Source organism: Puntigrus tetrazona, chromosome 22 (genome assembly GCF_018831695.1).
Source record: "Puntigrus tetrazona isolate hp1 chromosome 22, ASM1883169v1, whole genome shotgun sequence".
Lineage (NCBI taxonomy): Eukaryota > Metazoa > Chordata > Actinopteri > Cypriniformes > Cyprinidae > Puntigrus > Puntigrus tetrazona.
The window spans coordinates 14,945,125-14,966,054 of NC_056720.1; the positions used below are offsets into that span (position 1 = coordinate 14,945,125).

Consider the following 20,930-nt stretch of genomic DNA (forward strand, 5'->3'; position numbering starts at 1 on the left):
TCCCACATTTGTCACTGGCTCTGATGTCTTAGCAGTGATGTATTGTAACATGTTATATTTAACAGGCATTCGTGGTCTCATGCATCTTTTATTTCTTCCTGGTGATATAGTTTTGGCTAAGCACAAAGTTTTAACTTTCTATATTTATTTTGAACTTAACCGTAGTACAGCACTTTGTTTGCTTTTGTCTTTATTTCCTCTTAAGCCTCTTATACTTTTATAATGGTTATTGGGATTATTGTTAAAACTGACAAAAAAGAGCAGTTGTGCTTATTGACACGCTAGCTAACAGCATGTGGTGATGACCTTGACCACCACTAACATTAATAAGAAAAATTGATGTTGACAGGATTAGAGAATCTTTATCTGTTGATTCATAGTTAACTACATTCACAAGAAGGTTTTATAAGACAAAAAGTATATAATGTTATAGTCTCAAATGAACTACAAGTAAACTTTCAAACATTTGTGAATTTATTGTTCGTTAAATGCATACCAATTTGTTATCAGAGGGACATATATTTTCATGCAACTAAATATTTTTTTTGCATCTGATCTGGGCCAATCTGATATATAATCTGATACATATCTGGACATCCAACCAATGTCTAAACACACATGCAATGGTGACACATTTGTCCATAAAGACAGCATTGTCATTATCCTTTAGTTGGGCTCTTGACCCTTGACTCTCGTTTGACTACAGAAACTGAAAGCCCAAAAGAAACAGTTATCAGCTGTTGATTGCGTTTCACCAATTGTAATATTTTTCTTTCAATGTCTGTAATTTTCAGCATAACCTTGTCATGATTGAGGGGTCTGAGGCGTGCGGATCCATTTACAGGCTTTTATTGAGCAAAGGCATGGTCAAAGCAGGCAGGCGTCAAATCACAGCAAACAGGTGTATCAGATGCAAGGCAACCTCAAAATCCAAAACAGGCGGAGGTCGGGTCAGGCAGCAAACAATCACAATATCAGAAGACAGGCAGGGTCAAAACCAAGGAATCTAAGACTCGGGAAACACAAGGAAACTCTAACTCAACAATCTAACAATAATACAATGCAACCTGCAGGTGGGGCCTGCTACAGCATTTATAGTGCCACAAACAGGAAGTAGCAGCAGAGGGAGTGATCACAGATCATCCAGTGGTAAGGGCTCCCTCTGCTGGCTTGGTGACAAACCTTAAGTTTTTTTAAGCTCCCTATATTTAGCGCTTTTAACAATACAGATTGTGTCAAAGTACTGAACAGAGCAATGTATAATGACAAGATTAAACACTTAAATTTTTATTAAATGCAGAGATCAAATTGTAATTTAATCAAATTGATGATAATCACTAGAATTTAGTGTCCCCAACTAAGCAAGCCATAGGTGACGGCAACAAGGAACCAAAACCCTATCCATAATCCACAGTTCTCCTCTGGCCGGTTGATCAGTACTTAATTACCAGTTTGAAGCTATGTGAGATTGTGTAAGGACTTTACAGGTAAATACCTAAAATAATGTCACCATCATGAAGATCAGTGATTGCTTCAGTTGTGCTCTTGACCCCTACTAATTCAATTAATAAGAACTAATTTACAACTAATTTAAAATTAATATTAATTCTTGTCATTCCAGCAGATGCTTTAAAATCTTGAGAAAATCTTATTTTCAATGTGCCCACAGATCATGATAAGGAGAATGACGGCTTTTAATAATTATTGAGGGAATTGGCAAATGTGATATTGATTTAATACTACATATTCTGCATGGTTATGCTCTGTATAATCAACAAAAAATTGTTCCAGTTAAATTAACAACTAAGCTGCTGCTCTAAATGCAAACACAACAGCATTTCATTCATGAATGAAAGTATGTTTTTGACCGAATCTAGTGATTCATGGTTCATAAAGACAGTCACTTTATTCTTGAATCAGCTTTTTGAATGAATCAATTGAATTAATGTTTCATTTTTCACTTATTTATCTTACCCTACTACTTATCATGTTGGTTTAAATACAAATTTTAAAAAGCTCCTGTAAGTCACTTTAAGGAGTCAAATGTCACCTTGTATTAGGTAGGCTAATTATTGATCAAAAGATCAAAGCACACCTAAAAAGGAAAGAAAGCATAGAACCATGTGTAACAATATATTAGATCTGTGATTGTCATTAATTTATTTGTTCTTATTTTATTATTTACAATTTGCTTGCCTTTTTTAGGTAAGATAAATTAAATTCTGAGTGTCTTATGTGGTCTGTGGGAAACAGTCCTGTCACGAGCTGGAAAGAAATCCTAGCAGAAAGGCTGTAAACATTTAATTAACAATTAGAAAAATCCATTAACAAAGGTAAAAAGAAAATACTAATTTGAGACAAATATCTCAGTCAAATGTAACTCATGTTAATGATACTTTTGATTAGAAGGTAATCAATTATTACAAAAATAACTACAAAAGAAAAAAACAAACAAACATTGTACTTAAACTGGGTGTGTGATAGGTACGGCTGAATTGGGTTTGGCCAAAAAAACCTTCAGTCAAAAGATTTCTGCTATTATACATGATTATAGCAGTACAGAAATTTGTAAATGGAAAACTTGTGGTTTACTGTATAGGCACACAAACATCAAGAATCAACATATGAATCTCAAGAATGGTGACAAGAATAGCATGTTCAGATAAACAGATTTTATGTTCACCTTTTTGATGGTTACCATTGTGGAGGTTCTCACGCTGATTTTTGATGTCTGTGAAAATTACCATATTTGTGTATGTTTTGAAAAGAGCTTTTAAAAACAAGTTGGTTATGCTGGTTTGTTGCTATGTCATCACAAAAATGACAACTCATCAAAACCCTTTCTTTGGGTTCACCATTTTCTGTGGCTTCAGAAAGACAGGGAACAGTAAAACGTCCTGCCGGTGACACTATGTTTATAATTAAACATTGGAATGTAGATGTTATCAGACTAGTACTTTGAGCAAACTCCTCCTAGGATCGCCACCTTAAGGGGTTTGAGTGCCTGAATGACCCTAGGAGCTAGGTTGTCTGAGGCTATATGCTCCTGGTAGGGTCTCCCAAGGCAAACAGGTCCTAGGTGACAAGCCAGACAAAGAGCGGTCCACCCCACCCTTTATGGACAATGATATTAATAACAGAGTCACAACGTCGCCTGGTACGGCGCAGCCAGGGCCCCGCCATAGAGCCAGGCCTGGAGCTTGGGCCGGCATGCGAGCGCCTGGTGGCTGGGTCTGGCCCGGTCTTCTTGGAGTATTTGGGAGGGGTGCTGGAAAGTGTTCCAACCGGGGACTCTATTGTCCTGCTGGGGGACTGCAATGCTCATGTTGTTGATTGGGAGGACTGGTCCCCCGATCTGAACCAGAGTGGTGTTCTGCTGTTGGAATTCTGTGCTAGTCAAGGTCTGTCCATAATGAACACCATGTTCAAGCATAAGGGTGTTCACCAGTACACGTGGCATCAGGACACCCTAGGGCGGATGATCGACTTTGTGGTTGTATCATCTGATCTCCGGCCGCATGTCTTGGACACTTGGGTGAAGAGAGTGGCAAAGCTGTTAACTGATCACCACCTGGTGGTGAGTTGGATCCATTGGCGGGGGAGGAGGCCAGACAGACTTGGCAGGCCCAAACGTACCGTGAGGGTCTGTTGGGAATGTTTGGCAGAGACCCCTGTTAGGGAGATCTTCAACTCCCGCCTCAGTCAGAACTTTGACCGGATCCCGAGGGAGGCTGGAGACATTGAGTCCAAGTGGACTATGTTCTCTACCTCTTTGGTCGATGCGGCTGTCCGGAGCTGTGGCCATAAAGTCTCCTTTATGTCGTGGCAGCAACCCCCGAACCCGGGAACTAAGGGATGCCGTCAAGCTGAAGAAGGAGTTCTATCGGGGCTGGTTGGCTCGTGGGACTCCTGAGGAAGCTGACATGTACCGGTGGGCCAAGCGGACCGCTGCCCGGGTGATTGTGCAGGCAAACACTCGAGTCTGGGAGGAGTTCGGGAGACCATGGAAAAGGCTTCAAAGAGGATGGCCTCAAAGAGGTTCTGGCAAACCGTTCGATGCCTCAGAAAAGGGAAGCAGTGCCCTGCCAACACCGTATACAGTGCTGGTGGGAACCTGCTAACCTCGACTGGGGATATTGTCGGGTGGTGGAAGAAATACTTGGATCTCCTCAATCCCGCCAACGCGTCTTCCATTGAGGGAGCAGAGGCTGAGGACCTGGGGGGGGACTCTACCATCACCCTGGCTGAGGTCACTGAGGTTGTTGAGAAGCTAGATCCCTGTTGGGACGAGATCCACCCGGAGTACCTCAGGTCTCTGGATGTTGTGGGTCTGTCTTGGCTGACACGCCTGTGCAGCATCGCGTGGACGCGGGGGACAGTGCCTCTTGACTGGCAGACCGGGGTGGTGGTTTCTCTTTTTAAGAAGGGGGACTGAACGGTGTGCTCCAACTGTAGGGGGATCACACTCCTCAGCCTCCCTGGGATAGTCTATGCCAGGGTACTGGAGAGGAGAATCCGTCTGATAGTGGAACCTCAGCTTCAAGAGGAACAATGCGGGTTTCGTTCTGTACGTGGAACACTGGACCAGCTCTATACCCTCTTCAGGATACTGGAGGGTTCCTGGGAGTTTGCCCAACCAGTCCACATGTGTTTTGTGGATTTGGAGAAGGCATTCGACTGGGTTCCTTGTGGTGTCCTGTGGGGGGTGCTCTGGGAATACGGGGTAAGGGGCCCATTGTTAAGGGCTGTTAAGGAGCTTGGTTCACATTGCCGGCATTAAGTCAGACTTGTTCCCAGTGCATGTTGGACTCCAACAGGGCTGCCCTTTGTTACCGGTCCTTTTCATTATTTTTATGGACAGGATCTCTAGGCGCAGCCGGGGGCTGGAGGGGGCCCGGTTTGGTGACCACAGGATAGCGTCTCTGCTTTTTGCGGATGATGTTGTCCTGTTGGCTGCATCTGGCCAAGACCTACAGTGTGCGCTGGGGCAGTTTGCAGCTGAGTGTGAAGCGGCTGGGATGAGAATCAGCACCTTGAAGTCTGAGGCCATGGTTCTCAGTCAGACAAGGGTGGCTTGCCCCCTTCAGGTTGGTGGGGAGTTCCTGCCTCAGGTGGAGGAGTTTAAGTATCTTGGGGTCTTGTTCTTGAGTGAGGGGAGGATGGAATGAGAGATCTACAGACAGATTGGTGCAGCTTCTGCAGTAATGCGGTCACTGTACTGGTCTGTCATGGTGAAGAAGGAGCTGAGCCGCAAGGCGAAGGTGCTCCCTTAGAGATAGGGTGAGAAGTTCAGTCACTCGGGAGGAGCTCGGAGTAGACCTCCAAATCGAGAGAGGCCAGCTGAGGTGGCTCGGGCATCTGTTCCGGATGCCTACCGGACGCCTCCCAATGGAGGTGTTCTGGGCATGTCCCACCGGGAGGAGGCCCTGGGGAAGACCTAGGACACGCTGGAGGAACTATGTCTCTCGGCTGGGGAGTGCTTCGGTGTTCCCCCGGAAGAGCTGGAGGAAGTGTCTGGGGAGAGGGAAGTCTGGGCGTCACTGCTTAGACTGTTGCCCCCGTGACCCGGCCTTGGATAAGCGGTAGTAAATGGATGGATGGATGGACTTTGAGCAAACAGATGAAGTTTAGTGCACATTGAACATGGTATGTTTCAGTTATGTTGAAACAAGACATATCCTTTGCTAGCTCGTGGCACTATGAGTATAACTTAATTTTGGCCTTTAGATGGCTTCAGGCCGCTGTTATTTCCAAATATGTAAAGTTTGGTGCAGACTGGACAACACATGTTTAAGTCTGTGTGAAATAAGTAATTTCCTGTTGCCAGATGATGGCACTACGATTATGATGAAATATTGATCAGACACATGAAGTTTAGGGAAGATCAGACATTTTATGGCTGAGACATGACTTTTAATCCCATGGTGAGACATTCTTACAGGTCACCACGAACACACCCTTCAACGAAAACTCTAAATCTTTACAATTTAACATCACAAAAGCCTTTAGTTTACACTTACCAAATGTGGTGTTGATCTGAATAAATCTCTGGGACGCCTTTGGATTTGTCAGTTATTTTTAATAATATCAGCAAATTTTGTCATTTTTGCCATTTTCAGGCATCATATATGATTTTCAAAATGGCAAAAATGACACAAATCTGTAGCCAGATCAGCCCGTAGTGTGGTGTGTGTCCTCATAAGATGGCCTTTTTTAAGACCAGGTATAATGACCTTTTAAGTTTTTATTTAAGTTTTAGTTTTTATTTTGTTTTGTGTTGATCAGTTTGTTTGTTTTGATCAGTTGTGCAAATGTTTGTGAATTATACCAATTTGGAACCTATTCATGCCTGGCAAAATAAATGTTAATCTTGGTTAACTTATGATATTGTCTGAAATAACTTTTCTAGTAGGTTTAGTGACTTCTGAGGTTTTCCGCATTGCTGGCGTACTAGGGTCAGATCAACGATCAATGGATGGAGTCGGGGGCACATTTTTGAGATCTTGACTTCTGGCCACCAAACTGGCTTAGCATGCTATTACTTAGGGAATGCATAAAAATTACTCTTTTTGAGTCTATTGAGGAAATGGCTGAATTAAGGTAAGCGATCTACGGGGTAGCCCGTGACTGAGACCTGGACTAGCCAAGATGTGTGGTGAGTCTGTTCTGGCCAAAACAGGTCTCTAAGCGACTCAGACTCCTAACGAACGATAAGTCGAAACTAGGAAATATTATGGTTAATTAATGATCCAAATTTAATCAAAACTAGAGGGATCAGCAGTTATATTTTAATAAATATAAATAAAATCACGAAAGATTGGAGTCAGATAAAATTATATATAAGGTCAGTACTATAATTGGAAACCCAAAAGATTAATAAATATTTGTGATTTTTGAAGAGTCGCAAAGGAAAGACCGAACACACATTGACCTTCGACCAGGGCCTCTGGATTCTGTTCTGCAGGAAAAGGGGGACCCTTACAACTCAGAGACTTTTTTGTAGGTAAATGTGTGTACCAATTTTCATATATGTACATGAAGCACAGCCTGAGGGGCACACCGTGGAATATATATTTTGCCACACCCACCTCTGAAAACCATATCAGATGTTTTCACCACTTTTTTGGGCATGTGCAAAGTTTTGTGACTTTTCAAGCATGTTTAGGCCCTCAAATATGTAATTCATAGTTGTTTCCTGATTGCCAACTACTGGCCTAGCATGTATATAATATTCTTTAGCAAAGTGTTTTTTTAAGTTTACTTTTTTATTATTATTATTTTATTTTATTTTTTTTTAAATGGTTAATTTTAAACATTTGATTTGATTCATTCTAATTCATTCTAATGAGTTGAATTAACAAAAATATTGCTTGTAATATTTAGAAAATTTTGTTGAGTACATGTAGTAAATATTTATGACAGAGTAGCTTAAATTTATTAAATTACTTATTTGTGAGATTTACATGAAGCCTATTTATAAAGAAGTACATAAAATGTAGACTAAAAGTATCCTTTGCTATTTTTAGTTTCAAAAAAGTATACAATAGCACACTTCAATAAACTTCTTTTTTGTAGGGGTAGTTAGAATCAAGATTTCAACATTATTATGTAGTACATGCATAATTACGTCTCGGGTTTCTGGCATTTTTTGTCAAACATCAGTCTGCTATGTTTTACAGGTCTTGCAGGCATTTGGTGAAACACTTGCAACTCAAGTTAAAAATAGCCCTCTCCATTAGCTAAAGGTATGGAGCAGCCTTGCTTAATCGTGTTGTTGGGCACATACCATACATTTGACTTAATGGAAAAAGCCACAAATAAATTTGTCCAACTGATCTCACATAAATTTGAGAGGATCATTGTATGGAAAGGTTGGAGGGTGGATGAACAATGCCAGCTAGCTTGGTGATTTGTACTGTTTATTTTGATAACAGAATGAGCTGGCTGCTACTACTACCAGAAGAGGATCCAGCGATCATAGGGTCAGCTTTGTAAAACAAAGCTCTCATTTAGTCTATTTTCAGCAGGGATGGTCTGCACACATGTGGTAGGACAGGGCTCTGGAAACAAGCACTATAGTTTCACCACAGTCAGCTGTCAAGGATCATGCGACCTGAGTGCCTAAAGCCCTTTCATCTTTTGTTTTACTCTTGTTTTTTTTGTATACTGCCGTTTTATAATAAAAACATAGCATTTTGTAAAGTTCTTAGCTGAATGTTGAAGAAACATTTACATTTCTGCTGTTGATTTGAGTGGAACATTTGTGTTGTGTTTTTGTTAAAAATGTTGATTTTGTTTCCTTGCGTCTCTTTAAAAATCACTCATATTTTTTAATCTTTTGCTATTAATCCTGACTCTTCACATAATTTTATCTGACGCCAATCTTTCGTGATTTTAGTTATATTTATTTAAATGTAACTGCTGATCCCTCTAGTTGTGATTACATTTGGATGATTAATTAACTATAATACTTTTTAGTTTCGACTTATTGTTCGTTAGGAGTCTGGGTCGCTTAGAGACCTGTTTTGGCCAGAACAGACTCACCACACATCTTGGCTAGTCCAGGTCTTAGTCACAGGCTACCCCGTAGATCGCTTACCTTAATGCTGCCATTTCCTCAATAGACTCAAAAAGAGTAATTTTTTATGCATTCCCTAAGTAATAGCATGCTAAGCCAGTTTGGTGGCCTGAAGTCAAGATCTCAAAAATGTGCCCTCGGCTCTGTCCATTGATCGTTGATCTGACTCACCCTAGGACGCTAAAAGTGATATTAGAGCTCGAAATGCACAATTTGCTTTTTGACTTTTTTGAGCTGAAATGATGTTTTAGTGTTTCTGAGCAAAATTTATATATATATATATATATATATATATATATATATATATATATATATATATATATATATATATATTTTTTTTTTTTTTTTTTTAAATCTATTAATTTAGTAATATTAAATGGTAATTTTCTCAAACATTACTGTCTTTTATGTTTTACGTGTTATATTGTCTAATTGATTTATGGAAAGCTTTTACTCTTTAAAAAACTATAAATATGTAACAGTGTTATATGTCTAGTGTTCCTGACAGTATTGTGTACGAATATAGCATCTGATTACTTTTGAATACTTTACTGATGACTTATAAAGGGTTAAAGACTTAAAGTTAATGATATAATTAAGTGACTAATTAAATCATGATTGTGTATTAGTGATAAACACCCGCTGTTAATGAGAATTAGATGGTGATGTTTTATTGGTTAAAATGTCACCATCATGGAGATCAGTGTTTGCTTTAGTTGGGCTCTTGACCCTAAACTTACTGTGTTTGATCTCTTTCTGTAATACTACAAGTGCTGTTAAGAAGCAGAGAAATCAGTACAACAATAATAATAATAATAATAATCATCATCATCATCATCAGCTGCACTATCGAAATAATCTAGCTTTGGTATGTAGATAACCAGCAGTTTAAAAGATTAAAGAGAATTAATATTAAATCTGTGTAATGCATATAAATATTTGAACTCCAGTATTACTAATACACACACAGGCATCAAGAAGCAGCATATGAAGAAGCAGCACTCTACAGTGGTGACAATCAACAAAATGCTTCATTCTGCAGTGCATGCTGGGTAACACCATTATAGAAACTCCCATCATGCACTTTTTGTCACCACTATCGAGTAACATACGATGAGTGTTCATGTCTAGAAGTCTGAGCCAATTCTGCTTTTTTTTTTTTTTTAAAACATTGAAGCATTGTGGTGGCAGTCAATAACCCAAACAGCGACCACTTCCTGTTCACTCATAATGAACTGTAAACAGAAAGCATAAGCTCATCTGTTATTTAAAAGTTTGCTTCAGCAACACACAAATGCTTGCTGAAATAATATTGCAATTTATTAAAACCATATTATTTTGAATTAGTAAAAGGGTCACTGATCTACATGATGGTGACAGTATTTAAAAAAAATAAAACTGATCCACAATCATCATTTAATTAGACACTTAATTATCATTTAATAAGCCTTTAACCCTTTATAAGTCATCAGTGAAGTACTTAAAAGTATCAGATGCTGTACTCGTACTCAACACTGGTCCCAGACTATTTTAATAAATGTTGATAAATGTTTTTTTTGTCTATCAGGCAATGCAGTACATGGAGCTTCTCCCTGAGGAAAGGCGACCTGTGGCTGGCACAGCAGGATCATTATATCGCCACAAGCAACTGATACAACAGCTACCTTCCTACGATTATGACCCTGCATACTGCCACAGCCTGTCTGAGGCGGAGTTGAAAGCTATGGCTCAGTTTGTGAAAACCTTTAAGGAGGAATCCTTAGGAGTAGGAGAGGTTGCCCTGCCTGGAGAAAAATGTACAGCAGTGAGGAATAAACAGTCTTCCGAAGAACAGCCAGATTCTGAGACCACCACAAATGGATCAGCACAGTCTCCTCTCAGCAATAAGAGTGAATATGTAAGTTTAGTTCAATCTTTGAAAATGGCTGACCACATAAATGCAAGCTAATTTTAATGACTAAATACCCCCTACCTTTAAGGTAGGGTTCAAATAGCAGTGTTGGGTATGAGTATAGCATCTGATTACTTTTGAGTACTTTGCTGATGACTTATAAAGGGTTAAATACTTAAGTTAATTAAATAAATGACTAATTAATTGATGGTTGTGCATTAATGATAAACACATTTGCTGTTATTGAGAATTACAGAGGATCAGATGGTGATGTTTTATTGGTTAAACTAATATGACCATCATGGAGATTAGGTCTATATAAATAAAAGTAACTGAAGAGATTGAGAACTAAAGAATTAAAACAATTAATTACGGATGAATGGGGGAAGGTCAACTTAGAGCTATATGACTGGTTATGATTGGCTATGATTGGATCTTTCGATAAATCCCACTTCCTGTATTTGTGTACATTTTGTGTTCATGAATCGGTCTGAATAAACAAAATGAAGACATTCATAGGAAGTTTAATTATATAATAACTGTAAGTTACTACTTTGTCACATCAAAATCTGTAACAAGGACGCTGAGGCAAAGTTGGAATCCATTTGCGGGAGTTTAGGTAAGGCAGAGCATTGTCCTGTTGGAGAGCCTCAGAATATAAAAGCCTCCAAACAGGAAATGATCAGAGAAGAACTTGGGGTGGGAGCCTAGCTAGTACTCAGGCGAGGGCTCCCTCTGCTGGCTGGATGTTATAGAACCCCCACCCCTCTAGGAGCGACTCCTGGAGGGATGAGGGCTTCAGAGATGTAGTTCTGAGGGTTTCAGGACTTTCTATGCTAGTGGTCATAGAAGGAGCAGGTTTGGTGGGCAGGTAGTGACTATGACAAAAGTCTGACCAGGTTTTTAGCGGCGACCGTGCGGAACTCAATAGCATAGTCAGCAGGGGTGCGATTACCTTGAGTGAGAATGATGAGCTGAGTGGAGATATCCTTACCACCAGAAGGGTATTCAAAAACTTCTTGAATTTGTTGAAAGAAGTAATTCACTGAATATTTAAGACGAGAAGAAACTAGGGGCGGGAGCCCAGCTAATACTCAGATGAGGGCTCCCTCTGCTGGCTGGATGTTTCAAAATCCGACTTCCGTTTGGTTATGTATATAGTCCATTAAATAACCAAACTTCCATTTGGTTCTGTATTTAGTCCATTTTTAGTCCATTTTACTTAACAAAATCTTTTTGATATGGGTAGAGTACATCACTCTCATCTTGTTAGGGAAGTCAGGACGAAAGGAAGACCCAGGTGACTTTGATTTCTTAGGCTATACCTACAAAGGATTAAAGATTATCCAGGGAGAAGTTAACAAATTTTGGAAGAAATTAGTTAGTTAGCTGGCCCAAATTTGTTTGTGAGAAGCAAGTGGCACATGAAAAAGCGAAACACTGCTGAGGGAGAGGAATGTAGTCTGGCTGGCTGACCAAACTGCACTAAGAAGTCAAGCTACAAGCTAGTGGTCAAAATCAATCCTATTCACAAGGGTGTTGTCAGAGATTCATATGTAAAAAAGGCTTTACACAAGTGGTTTAATCAGGGCCATACTAAGGTATATATTACATATGCTTACTTTTTGCTCAGAGCAGTTTGCATATTATGACATCTAAGGATCAATATTTGCATATACCATCTATATGCACTCATCTGGTCTACTGACTGCACATGTCCACTCTCTGCACCGTGCCGCACATGTACAGTGTTTTGAGCACAGTTCTCTCGCTGTAGCACTCATATGACGAGCAGGAACACTCTCACATTGAAGTATCAGTAGAGACAATTAATTAAAGAACACATGAATTAAAGAATGAATTAAAGAAACAGCTGGGGGAACCCTTACCAAAATGTAGTGTACTTCAAGTTTATTTTAAGTATACTTAAGTAAAGCTAAAAGTGGACTGAGTTGGCCCACTTAAGAGTATCAGTTTACTTTTAAGTATACTTTAAGTATAACAGTAGTAAACTTCTTCAAGAACCAGTAGTTCAAGTGGGAGGTGTGAGGTTAAAATAACCAGAATGACGGAGATGAATATAACAAACAGCAGCGAGTGACAGACAACAGCGGAAAGTGAAACTCACATAGTTGATCCATGCATGCAGAATGAGAGTGCAGAAAAGTCACAGATGTAATTGGTTAACACGTCTGAATCAACTAGCACTTTTAAATGAGGATGACATGTGGAAAAGTTAAAAGACTGCAGTAAGTAATAAATGTCACTGAAAACGTGTCGGCCATCTCATGGACACTGATGGTATGACAATATCGCTTTTTAACTATTAAGGACTGATTATTACACAAATCACCTATTATAAGAAATCACGTTTCCTTGTGAAATGTTATGTTTGAATAAGTAGTGAAAGTAAACAAATTTGTAAACAAATGTGAACAATTTAAATAAACTTTACACATACTATTGTTTCACATTAGTATGTGTAAAGTTTATTTAAATTGTTCACATTTGTTTACGTTTGATCAGAAATAATGATAATCCTTTTCCTTGTTTATTTTGATAACTGTTCATTTCTAAAAGTTTGATCTGTTACTGCTTTTTAAAAAAAACACCACCATAATGTCCCCCATATTGAATCATTATGGTGGTGTTTGTTTAATAGCACTCCTAAAGTTTAGGAACATCTGAATATCAGTAAATAACCCAAACAAAGACTATTTCATCATGTTCATTCATCATAATTTATAAGCAGAAAGAGCAAGCGTATTTGATATTTAGTTTGGTTCCTTGCTGCTGTCAACTCTGACTTGCTGTCACGTCTTTGGACTCTTTTTGTTGTTGTTTTTGTCTTGTACCATGTGCTCTGTGTGCCCTACCTTCGTTCGTGTTAATTGTGTCATTGTCTAGTTAATTTAGTGATTTCCTGTTTATATTTAAGTTCTAGTTTGATCCTGTGTAATCGTCGGTTCTCGTCTTTAATATGCGTGTGGTTTTTGTCCTGTCTGTCTGCCTGCCTGCCTGCCTGCCTGCCTGTAAATACATTTACATTACATTTACATTTAGTCATTTTGCAGACGCTTTTATCCAAAGCGACTTACAATTGAGAGTACAACAGCGATTCATTTTTTTGAGAGACAAACAGACAGAGTAAGTGCTTATAACACCCAGTCACAGGGAGTGTTCAAATTAGTACATGCCAGAAGGGAAGGAATAAACAAGGGGATGAGAGAGAGAGAGAGTGAGAGTATTTATTTAGATATTAAAGTGTTTGACTAGATTAAAGTGTTTAATTTTACCTTATGCTCGTTGCGTGCTCTCTTGCTAACCACACCGTGACAGAAGAACCGACCGTACAAAAGTACACAAGAAGTAGCGGTGTGTTTTTCCCCTTTTGTTTTTTAGATTTTGTCACTATGTTTTCCCCGTATCTCGACCCGAACTTCCTCATCCTCCTGCTGGAGCAGTGCTCGAATCACTGTCGTGGACTTAATAACTCTACATGAGTGAAGCTGTCCTGGGACGGCCCTCGAGAGAGCATCACCACTTACATCAAGTGGGTGCTCGAGGACAACGACACCAGCCCCACTCAGGATCCAGAGCCCAGCCCATCACTTCACCGCATCGCGGAGCCTCAGCCTGAGCCCACTGCTGATGCAGGTGCGGAGTCGTGCGCGACCACGGAGTCATCGCCAGAGAGAGCGACAGAGCCGTGGAGCGCCACCGTGTGTGAGCCGGCAACAGAGCTCGCCATGGTGGAGACAGCTGTCTGCAACGAGAGCGTGAAGTGGAGCTCCGCTTATTGCACCACGGCTGAGGATCAGCTGATTATCCACCTGGGGCTGCTGGATCTACTAAGAGGAGCTGGATGATGTGGACTTTGACTTAGACCTTGCACACCTGTATCCTGAGTTCCTGCCTCGAGAGCGCTCACAAGAGACTCACAAGTGTCCAAGAGCTGCGCCCAGTGCCCACGCCACGCGCCCACGCCACGTGCACTCCCTCCAGTGTCTGCAGTGCAAGTTTTCACACCCTCCACCCTACCATCCACCTTACCATCCACCCCTGCACTCATCCTCAGCTCACCATCTGGTGCTCGCCACGGGTCTGCCGGTCTCCATCACCACTGTGGGTGGAGGATTCTTTGCCTCATCGTCCGGCCTCCAAGTCCCGGACTCCACCTCGGCCTGTAGACCCGTCGGCTCCCCTTAGGCTCCTTGCTCCCTCCTTGCCACCGTGGTCAATCAGGCCACCAGCTCCACAAGGCTCCATCGTCCCTCCGGCTCCGCCTTGGTCTGTCGTCGACCATCCGTCGCCTCAGGATTCCTCTCCTTCGGCTTTGCCTCGTCCCTCCATCCCTCCGGCTCTGTCAGGCTCCTCCTTCCCTCCGGCTTCACCTCAGTCCTCTGCCGCTCTGGCTCCACCGCATCCTTCTCGTCCCCCGTCTCCACATCAGACGCATAGGTCCTCCAGCGCCTCCGCGTCATCCTGGCTCTTCGGTTCTCTGCATCAACCTCAGTCTTCCCCACCACCTGCTCCGCCACCGTGGGTCGGCCCCATGAGGTCGATTGCCACTCCTCCTCCATGGCTCCTCCCTCCATCGGCTCCACCGTGGACCATCATGGCCGGGTTCTGAGTCCTCTGGATCTCCTCCTGCTCCAGACTTCTCCTGGCTCCTCTCTCCGCATGTTCCTCCCTGGACTCTCTCTGCCTACCCCCTCCTGGGGGCCATCCTCCATCAGAACCTCCTCTCAAGATCAGTTATCCCCAATTCTAAGTTTTGTGTTTTGTTTTGTTTTGTTTTTTATGTTAATGTTATGTTTTATGTTATGTTAGGTGCGAGGACGCACCTTCCGGGAGGGGGGAGTTATGTCATGTCTTTGGACTCTTTTTGTTGTTGTTTTTGTCTTGTGCCATGTGCTCTGTGTGCCCTACCTTCGTTCGTGTTAATTGTGTCATTGTCTTCACCTGTGTTTAGTTAATTTAGTGATTTCCCATTTGTATTTAAGTTCATCGGTTCTCGTCTTTAATATGTGTGTGATTTTTGTCCTGTCTGTCTGCCTGCCTGTAAATAATTAGTTTATTTTGTTCTGAGTAGATTAAAGTGTTTAAGTTGCTCGTTGCATGCTCTCTTGCTAACCACACCGTGACATTTGCTTAGTTGGGGACACTTAATTACTAGTGATTATCATTGATTTGTTTACAGAGATTGTTCAATCACGTCATTATACATCACTATCATTGTATTCTCCTATTTTATACTGTTCAGTGCTTTGATACAATCTGTATTGTTAAAAGCAATATATAAGTAAAAGTGATTGATTAAAAATGCTTGCTGTGAAATAACATTGTAATTACTTAAAAGCATATTACTTCGAATTAGTACAAGGGTCAAAAGCACAACTGAAGCAAACACTGATCTTCATGATGATCTTCATTTTATCCAATAAAACTTTCTCAGTAACAGCATGTGTTCATCACTAAAGCAAAATCATAATTTAATTAAAATAAGCCATTTAATTATCTCATTAATTTGAACTCTTATCCTTTTTAAAAGTCCTCAACACTGGATTGACGAGTTTGACTTTTGGTTGTTGGTCTACTATAATGCCTTTTGTGTCTTTTCTGTCTCTCAGCATTGCAGTGGCTGTGGACAGTTGGCAGCTATGGACAGTCCTGTGGTGTACGCAGACAGGGCTGGGTACACAAGAATGTGGCATCCAAACTGCTTTGTGTGCTGCGAGTGTGGCGAGGCTCTGGTGGACCTGATCTACTTTTGGAAGGAAGGATCACTGCTGTGTGGACGCCATTACTGCCAAAGCATCAGACGTCGCTGCCTGGGCTGTGATGAGGTACAATCAAATGCTTTTAAAAATATATTTTTTTATTTTTCATTTTTACTAAAAGGTATACAGAAATTAACTAAACTTTTGGAAAAACTTTTACCAAGAAGTCAACATTTAATTACATATTCTTTAGCTTGAGATGTGTATGTGAAATAAACCAGTTACTCTTCTGTGTGTCTCTCATTTTCTTTTGTAGCTGATCTTCTCAGAAATGTTCCTGCAGGAGGCCAGTGCTCATGTTTGGCATAAGGAACACTTCTGCTGCTGGCTGTGTGGGCAGAATCTCAGAGTTCCGTGTGTTTGTGACAAGCGCAGATCAAAATAGATTTGACAGAAAACACCCCAAAATATATTAAACAGTGTTATATATGAGTACAGCATCTGACTACTTTTGAGTACTTTGCTGATGACTTATAAAGGATTAAAAACTTAAAGTTAATGATATAATTAGGTGAATAATTAAATGATGATTGTATATTAGTGATAAACACCTGCTGTTATTAAGAATTACAGAGGATCCAATGGTTTTATTGTTTTATTAGTTAAAATAATGTCACCATCGTAGAGATTGGTTTAGTTATCTCATCAATTTTAAGTCTTTAACCCTTTATAAGTCATCAGTAAAGTACCCAAAAGTAATCAGATGCTGTACTCGTATCAAACACTGATGTTAAACTTGCACTTCTTTGTTTGTTTTTTTTATTGGTGGAATTTTTGGTTTGCATATAGAAATCCATACAAACTCTGATGTGTTCTATGTCAGCATTCTCAAATACATAATATAGCAGTGTTTATTGAAATTCTAGGACTTATTAAAGTAAAAAAAAGCCATAATAACATTATCATTTAATACATTTGTTTTAATAATAAAACATTGTTAGGTCCCTGAAATAAATAATGCAAAGTTGGCATGTTTATTCAGTATATATATTTTTTAAATCTCATGAATGGGATTTAGACCTAAATGTGGACCTGTGAGAACCTTTATTTTTAAATCAGAAAGCTAAACACTCAATGACATGCTGTAAGGCAGACTCCAGAGACTTTATTTAGTTAAATTTATTTATTTAGTAGCGTTTATTTGAGGAAGAGACAAAAGACATAAACGGTAACACAAGCGTTAGGTCAATACCATGCAGGCAATCCAATAAGCGAACAGGTTTGGGAGTAGTAGTACAGCAGAGTCAATCGTAAGGCAGAAAGTTGGCAACAGGTAAACAGTCCAATCAGGCAAACAATACAGAGAGGCAGAATCCAGGGAACGTGAGTCGAAACAAAACGGGCTATGGTAATACACAGGAATATCAATAACAGTAGTAGTATAAATGCTTGGTAAGGCAGTTAGACTGGCAATACTTCACACTGATTAGACCAGGTGTTCTGGCTTTATGCTGAGCCAACAGGAAGTAAGTGGAGAAGAAGCCGGATGGTTGAGTACTGCTAGTACTTTGGTGAGGGCTCCCTTTGCTGGTCAGGCGTTACACATGCTAATTTTAGTTTTCCAAAACCAAGTCTAATCAGTTTGAAAGGTGAAATAATGAAACATCAAAATCTGTCATAATATATATGTCATAATACTGTCATAATATTTAATTAATAATACATCCAAAAATAGAAATGTTTATGCTCAAATGCAAAATAGTTTACAGAATGTATTTCAGTGATATAAATACCAAAAACCATTGTAGAAATGACCTTTTATTTTTAAATTATGTTTCTGATGTTAAAATCCTATTAACATTATAATTTCACATCAGGAGATATTAGCAAATATTATTCATCAGTACTGTATGAAAAATTGCAGATCGTGACCCTTTATAAATACAGGAGGTGCATTAACTGATGGAGACACATTATCTGATATTTGAATATTTATCTTATTTTATAAGTTGTCTGTACCGAGGATGCAGAGGCTGAGGTAGAATCGGTTGTTTATTGAGTGCAAGGACAACAGACACAAACAAAAAAATCAGTAACACAAAGGCAGTCGGATCCGTCAACAGGTACAGGGAAAATCCAAGAGACAATGTTAAGCAGGCAGGCAATGGGTCTAAACCAGATCATCAGTCCAATCAGGCAAACAATACAGGTAGGCAGGTCTGTGAATCGATAAACAGGAGAACAAGCAAAGATCAGAGCACAGCTAGTACTTGGGCGAGAGCTCCCTCTGCTGGCTTGGTGTTCAACAGAGCATGCACCCATAGTTGGCTAATGATGGTTTTTCGGAAAGGCAGTTAGGATTGATTTGATTTGTCATACAGAAGTTCTTACTGAGAATTAACAGGTTTATTTTCTTTGTCCTTTTTTTATTCCATTTAAAGGTTCCATTTTGGTGACTAGTGTTTACTTTAGTTGGTCACTAGGTCGTTGGTTTTGTATTGGTGTTTTGTTTGTTTGTGTCTCTTGTGATTGTCTCTTGTTGTCTCTATGTTGTAATAGCAACAAAAACTAGAAAAACGGGGTTAGCTACTTGATATTCACAAAATTGTAATTAGTGCAAGTTATTTATTTTATATAGGTTCAAATTATAAAAAAATAGGATGAATTAAAACAAATATTTAGTGCAATTATAAAATATAATATGAATCCTATTTTTTTCAAATTGGATCAATGAAAAAAATTTTGAATGTATTTTTTTAATTGGATGAATTAACACATGTCTTGTATAGTTTATAATTTGAACCAATGAAAAATACCAATTTTAACACATAACACTATGTTATACGTGTGTGTGTGTGTGTGTGTGTGTGTGTGTGTGTGTGTGTGTGTGTGTGTGTGTGTGTGTGGAAGGAATTAAAGGAATTTAAATGCACGCCGCAAAGCGGAGGGTGGTTGCCTCTGCGAAGTGCAATTGAAATTTTAATACACAACTACCCATTGATTGTCCCGCTTATTCCATGACCATTTACCAATTTATAGACTAGTTAAAACTAGTAATGCTCTTGCAGACCTGTGCATCTCTATACAAACAGTCAAGCTGTAATTGTTTAGTTTTATAGTAAGAAGTTCTCTATGACAAATAAAAGAAACTTAAGTCATTTTCCCAAAACCATTATTCACTAATTATGGGCACAAGTTCTACTGAACTCTGTTTTGTAACGACAGAACTTGTGACCATAGTTGCTTTTGGGATACGCAACCATTAAGCTATTTTTTTTTCAATGAACTTGTTTAGTGCAAGTTAGTTATTTTTCATTGGTTATAAATCATACATGTGAATCATTGCCCTTTGTTTTTTTTTCAGTTGGATCAATTTAAACTTATCAGTGCACTATCAATAGAAAACCTTTAGTATCGGTATATAAGGTAATTGAGGGTAATATAATATGGCACAACTATGAGTGTGATACGAGCAACAGTGTGAGCAGAGTGTTATATTAAAAAAATATTAATCCTAAACAAAAATGTGGAAATGTCACTATGACTATTAACAAACAAATATTGCCAGATACAAAAGCCAGAGCCTGTCAATGTGAGAGTTCATGAAGTGAGTTCCTAAAAATAGTTCCTTGTACTGAGGAAATATTTGTAAGAGTTTTTAATTGTGAATGTTTTTGTCAATATCAAGTTAGATGATTTGGATTAAATTCATAGGTGATTGTGCATTTGTGTTTGATGTTTAATTTAATGTAAGGTTTTTAAACAATAGTTAATGTGAGATATAATGATCATTGATCAGTGTAATTGCCAATTATGAAATGTGCTTTGTTAATGTGTTGAGAACAGCATTTAACCAGTTAGGTAAATTCCTGGAAGCAACTGTATTCTTATTTTTGACAAAAGTATGTTTTTCATTACAAATATTCCTTTATGGTAGCTATTGTTTATTTATATTTAGTTAATGATTAAAATTAGACTGAAGGTCAGTCACTAAACTGGAAGAAGGTAAAACGAAAGATTTAGGTTTTCCAGAAATTTGATTTGGAAATTGCCATACCAACTGTAATGTCAGTATCTAATTTTGTCTATCTAGTTTACCAAAAGGATTTTTAAAAGGCTTCAAATTACTCAATATATTTAATATTTTATTTTCACAACTTTAAAATCTCTCTCTTGTCTAAATGTTTAATAGGCAGTTGCTACTTTTGTGTAGGTGTTCAATTGGTTTGATATTTAAGTCCATGGGTAATAAAGACTTTTAAAGCTTAAAATGACTGTTTGTTTTCATTTTTTTGAAAGAAACTCTCTGAGAAAGAAGTTTTGGAGCATATGTGAGCTAGGTCATTTCCTCAGAAGCACTAAAACAGCATTTCTACACATAGAAAGCCAGGAACTAAGCAAATTGTGTATTTGAGCTTTAAAATTACTTTCTGTGTCCAAAACTTGAAGCAACCTAAAAAGGTAATTTCTGCATTGCAAATAAGATTTAATTTCATAAGTTAGAAACATGCTTAATTTAGGCAAGCTTTCCTTCTAAAATTGCATGCAGGACCTTTCTCTCACCGATAAATAAGTGTTGGAGCATTAGAGTGCTAAGTCTCTGTTCATATGCTCAGAGGCAGTAAAACAGCATGTCTGCTCATAGAAGCCAAATTTTGCTCTTAGAACTGCAGAAGGCACCTCTCTCACAGACAAAGAAGTTGTAGAGCATATGTGGCATGTGCTTATTTCAGCTCTG

At 39.2% G+C, this 20,930-nt stretch overlaps 1 protein-coding gene across 1 annotated transcript in view; it reads left to right on the plus strand.

Moving 5' to 3' along the window:
- The window catches only part of lmcd1 (LIM and cysteine-rich domains 1), a 28,296-nt gene extending 7,833 nt beyond the window's left edge, over nucleotides 1–20,463 (plus strand). Inside the window, exons 4-6 of the mRNA XM_043223537.1 lie at nucleotides 10,146–10,475; nucleotides 16,103–16,318; nucleotides 16,509–20,463. Coding sequence (XP_043079472.1) covers nucleotides 10,146–10,475; nucleotides 16,103–16,318; nucleotides 16,509–16,637 — 675 coding nt within the window. The 3' untranslated portion in view covers nucleotides 16,638–20,463. The remainder of the gene's footprint in view (nucleotides 1–10,145; nucleotides 10,476–16,102; nucleotides 16,319–16,508) is intronic.
- Nucleotides 20,464–20,930: the final 467 nt, after the last annotated feature.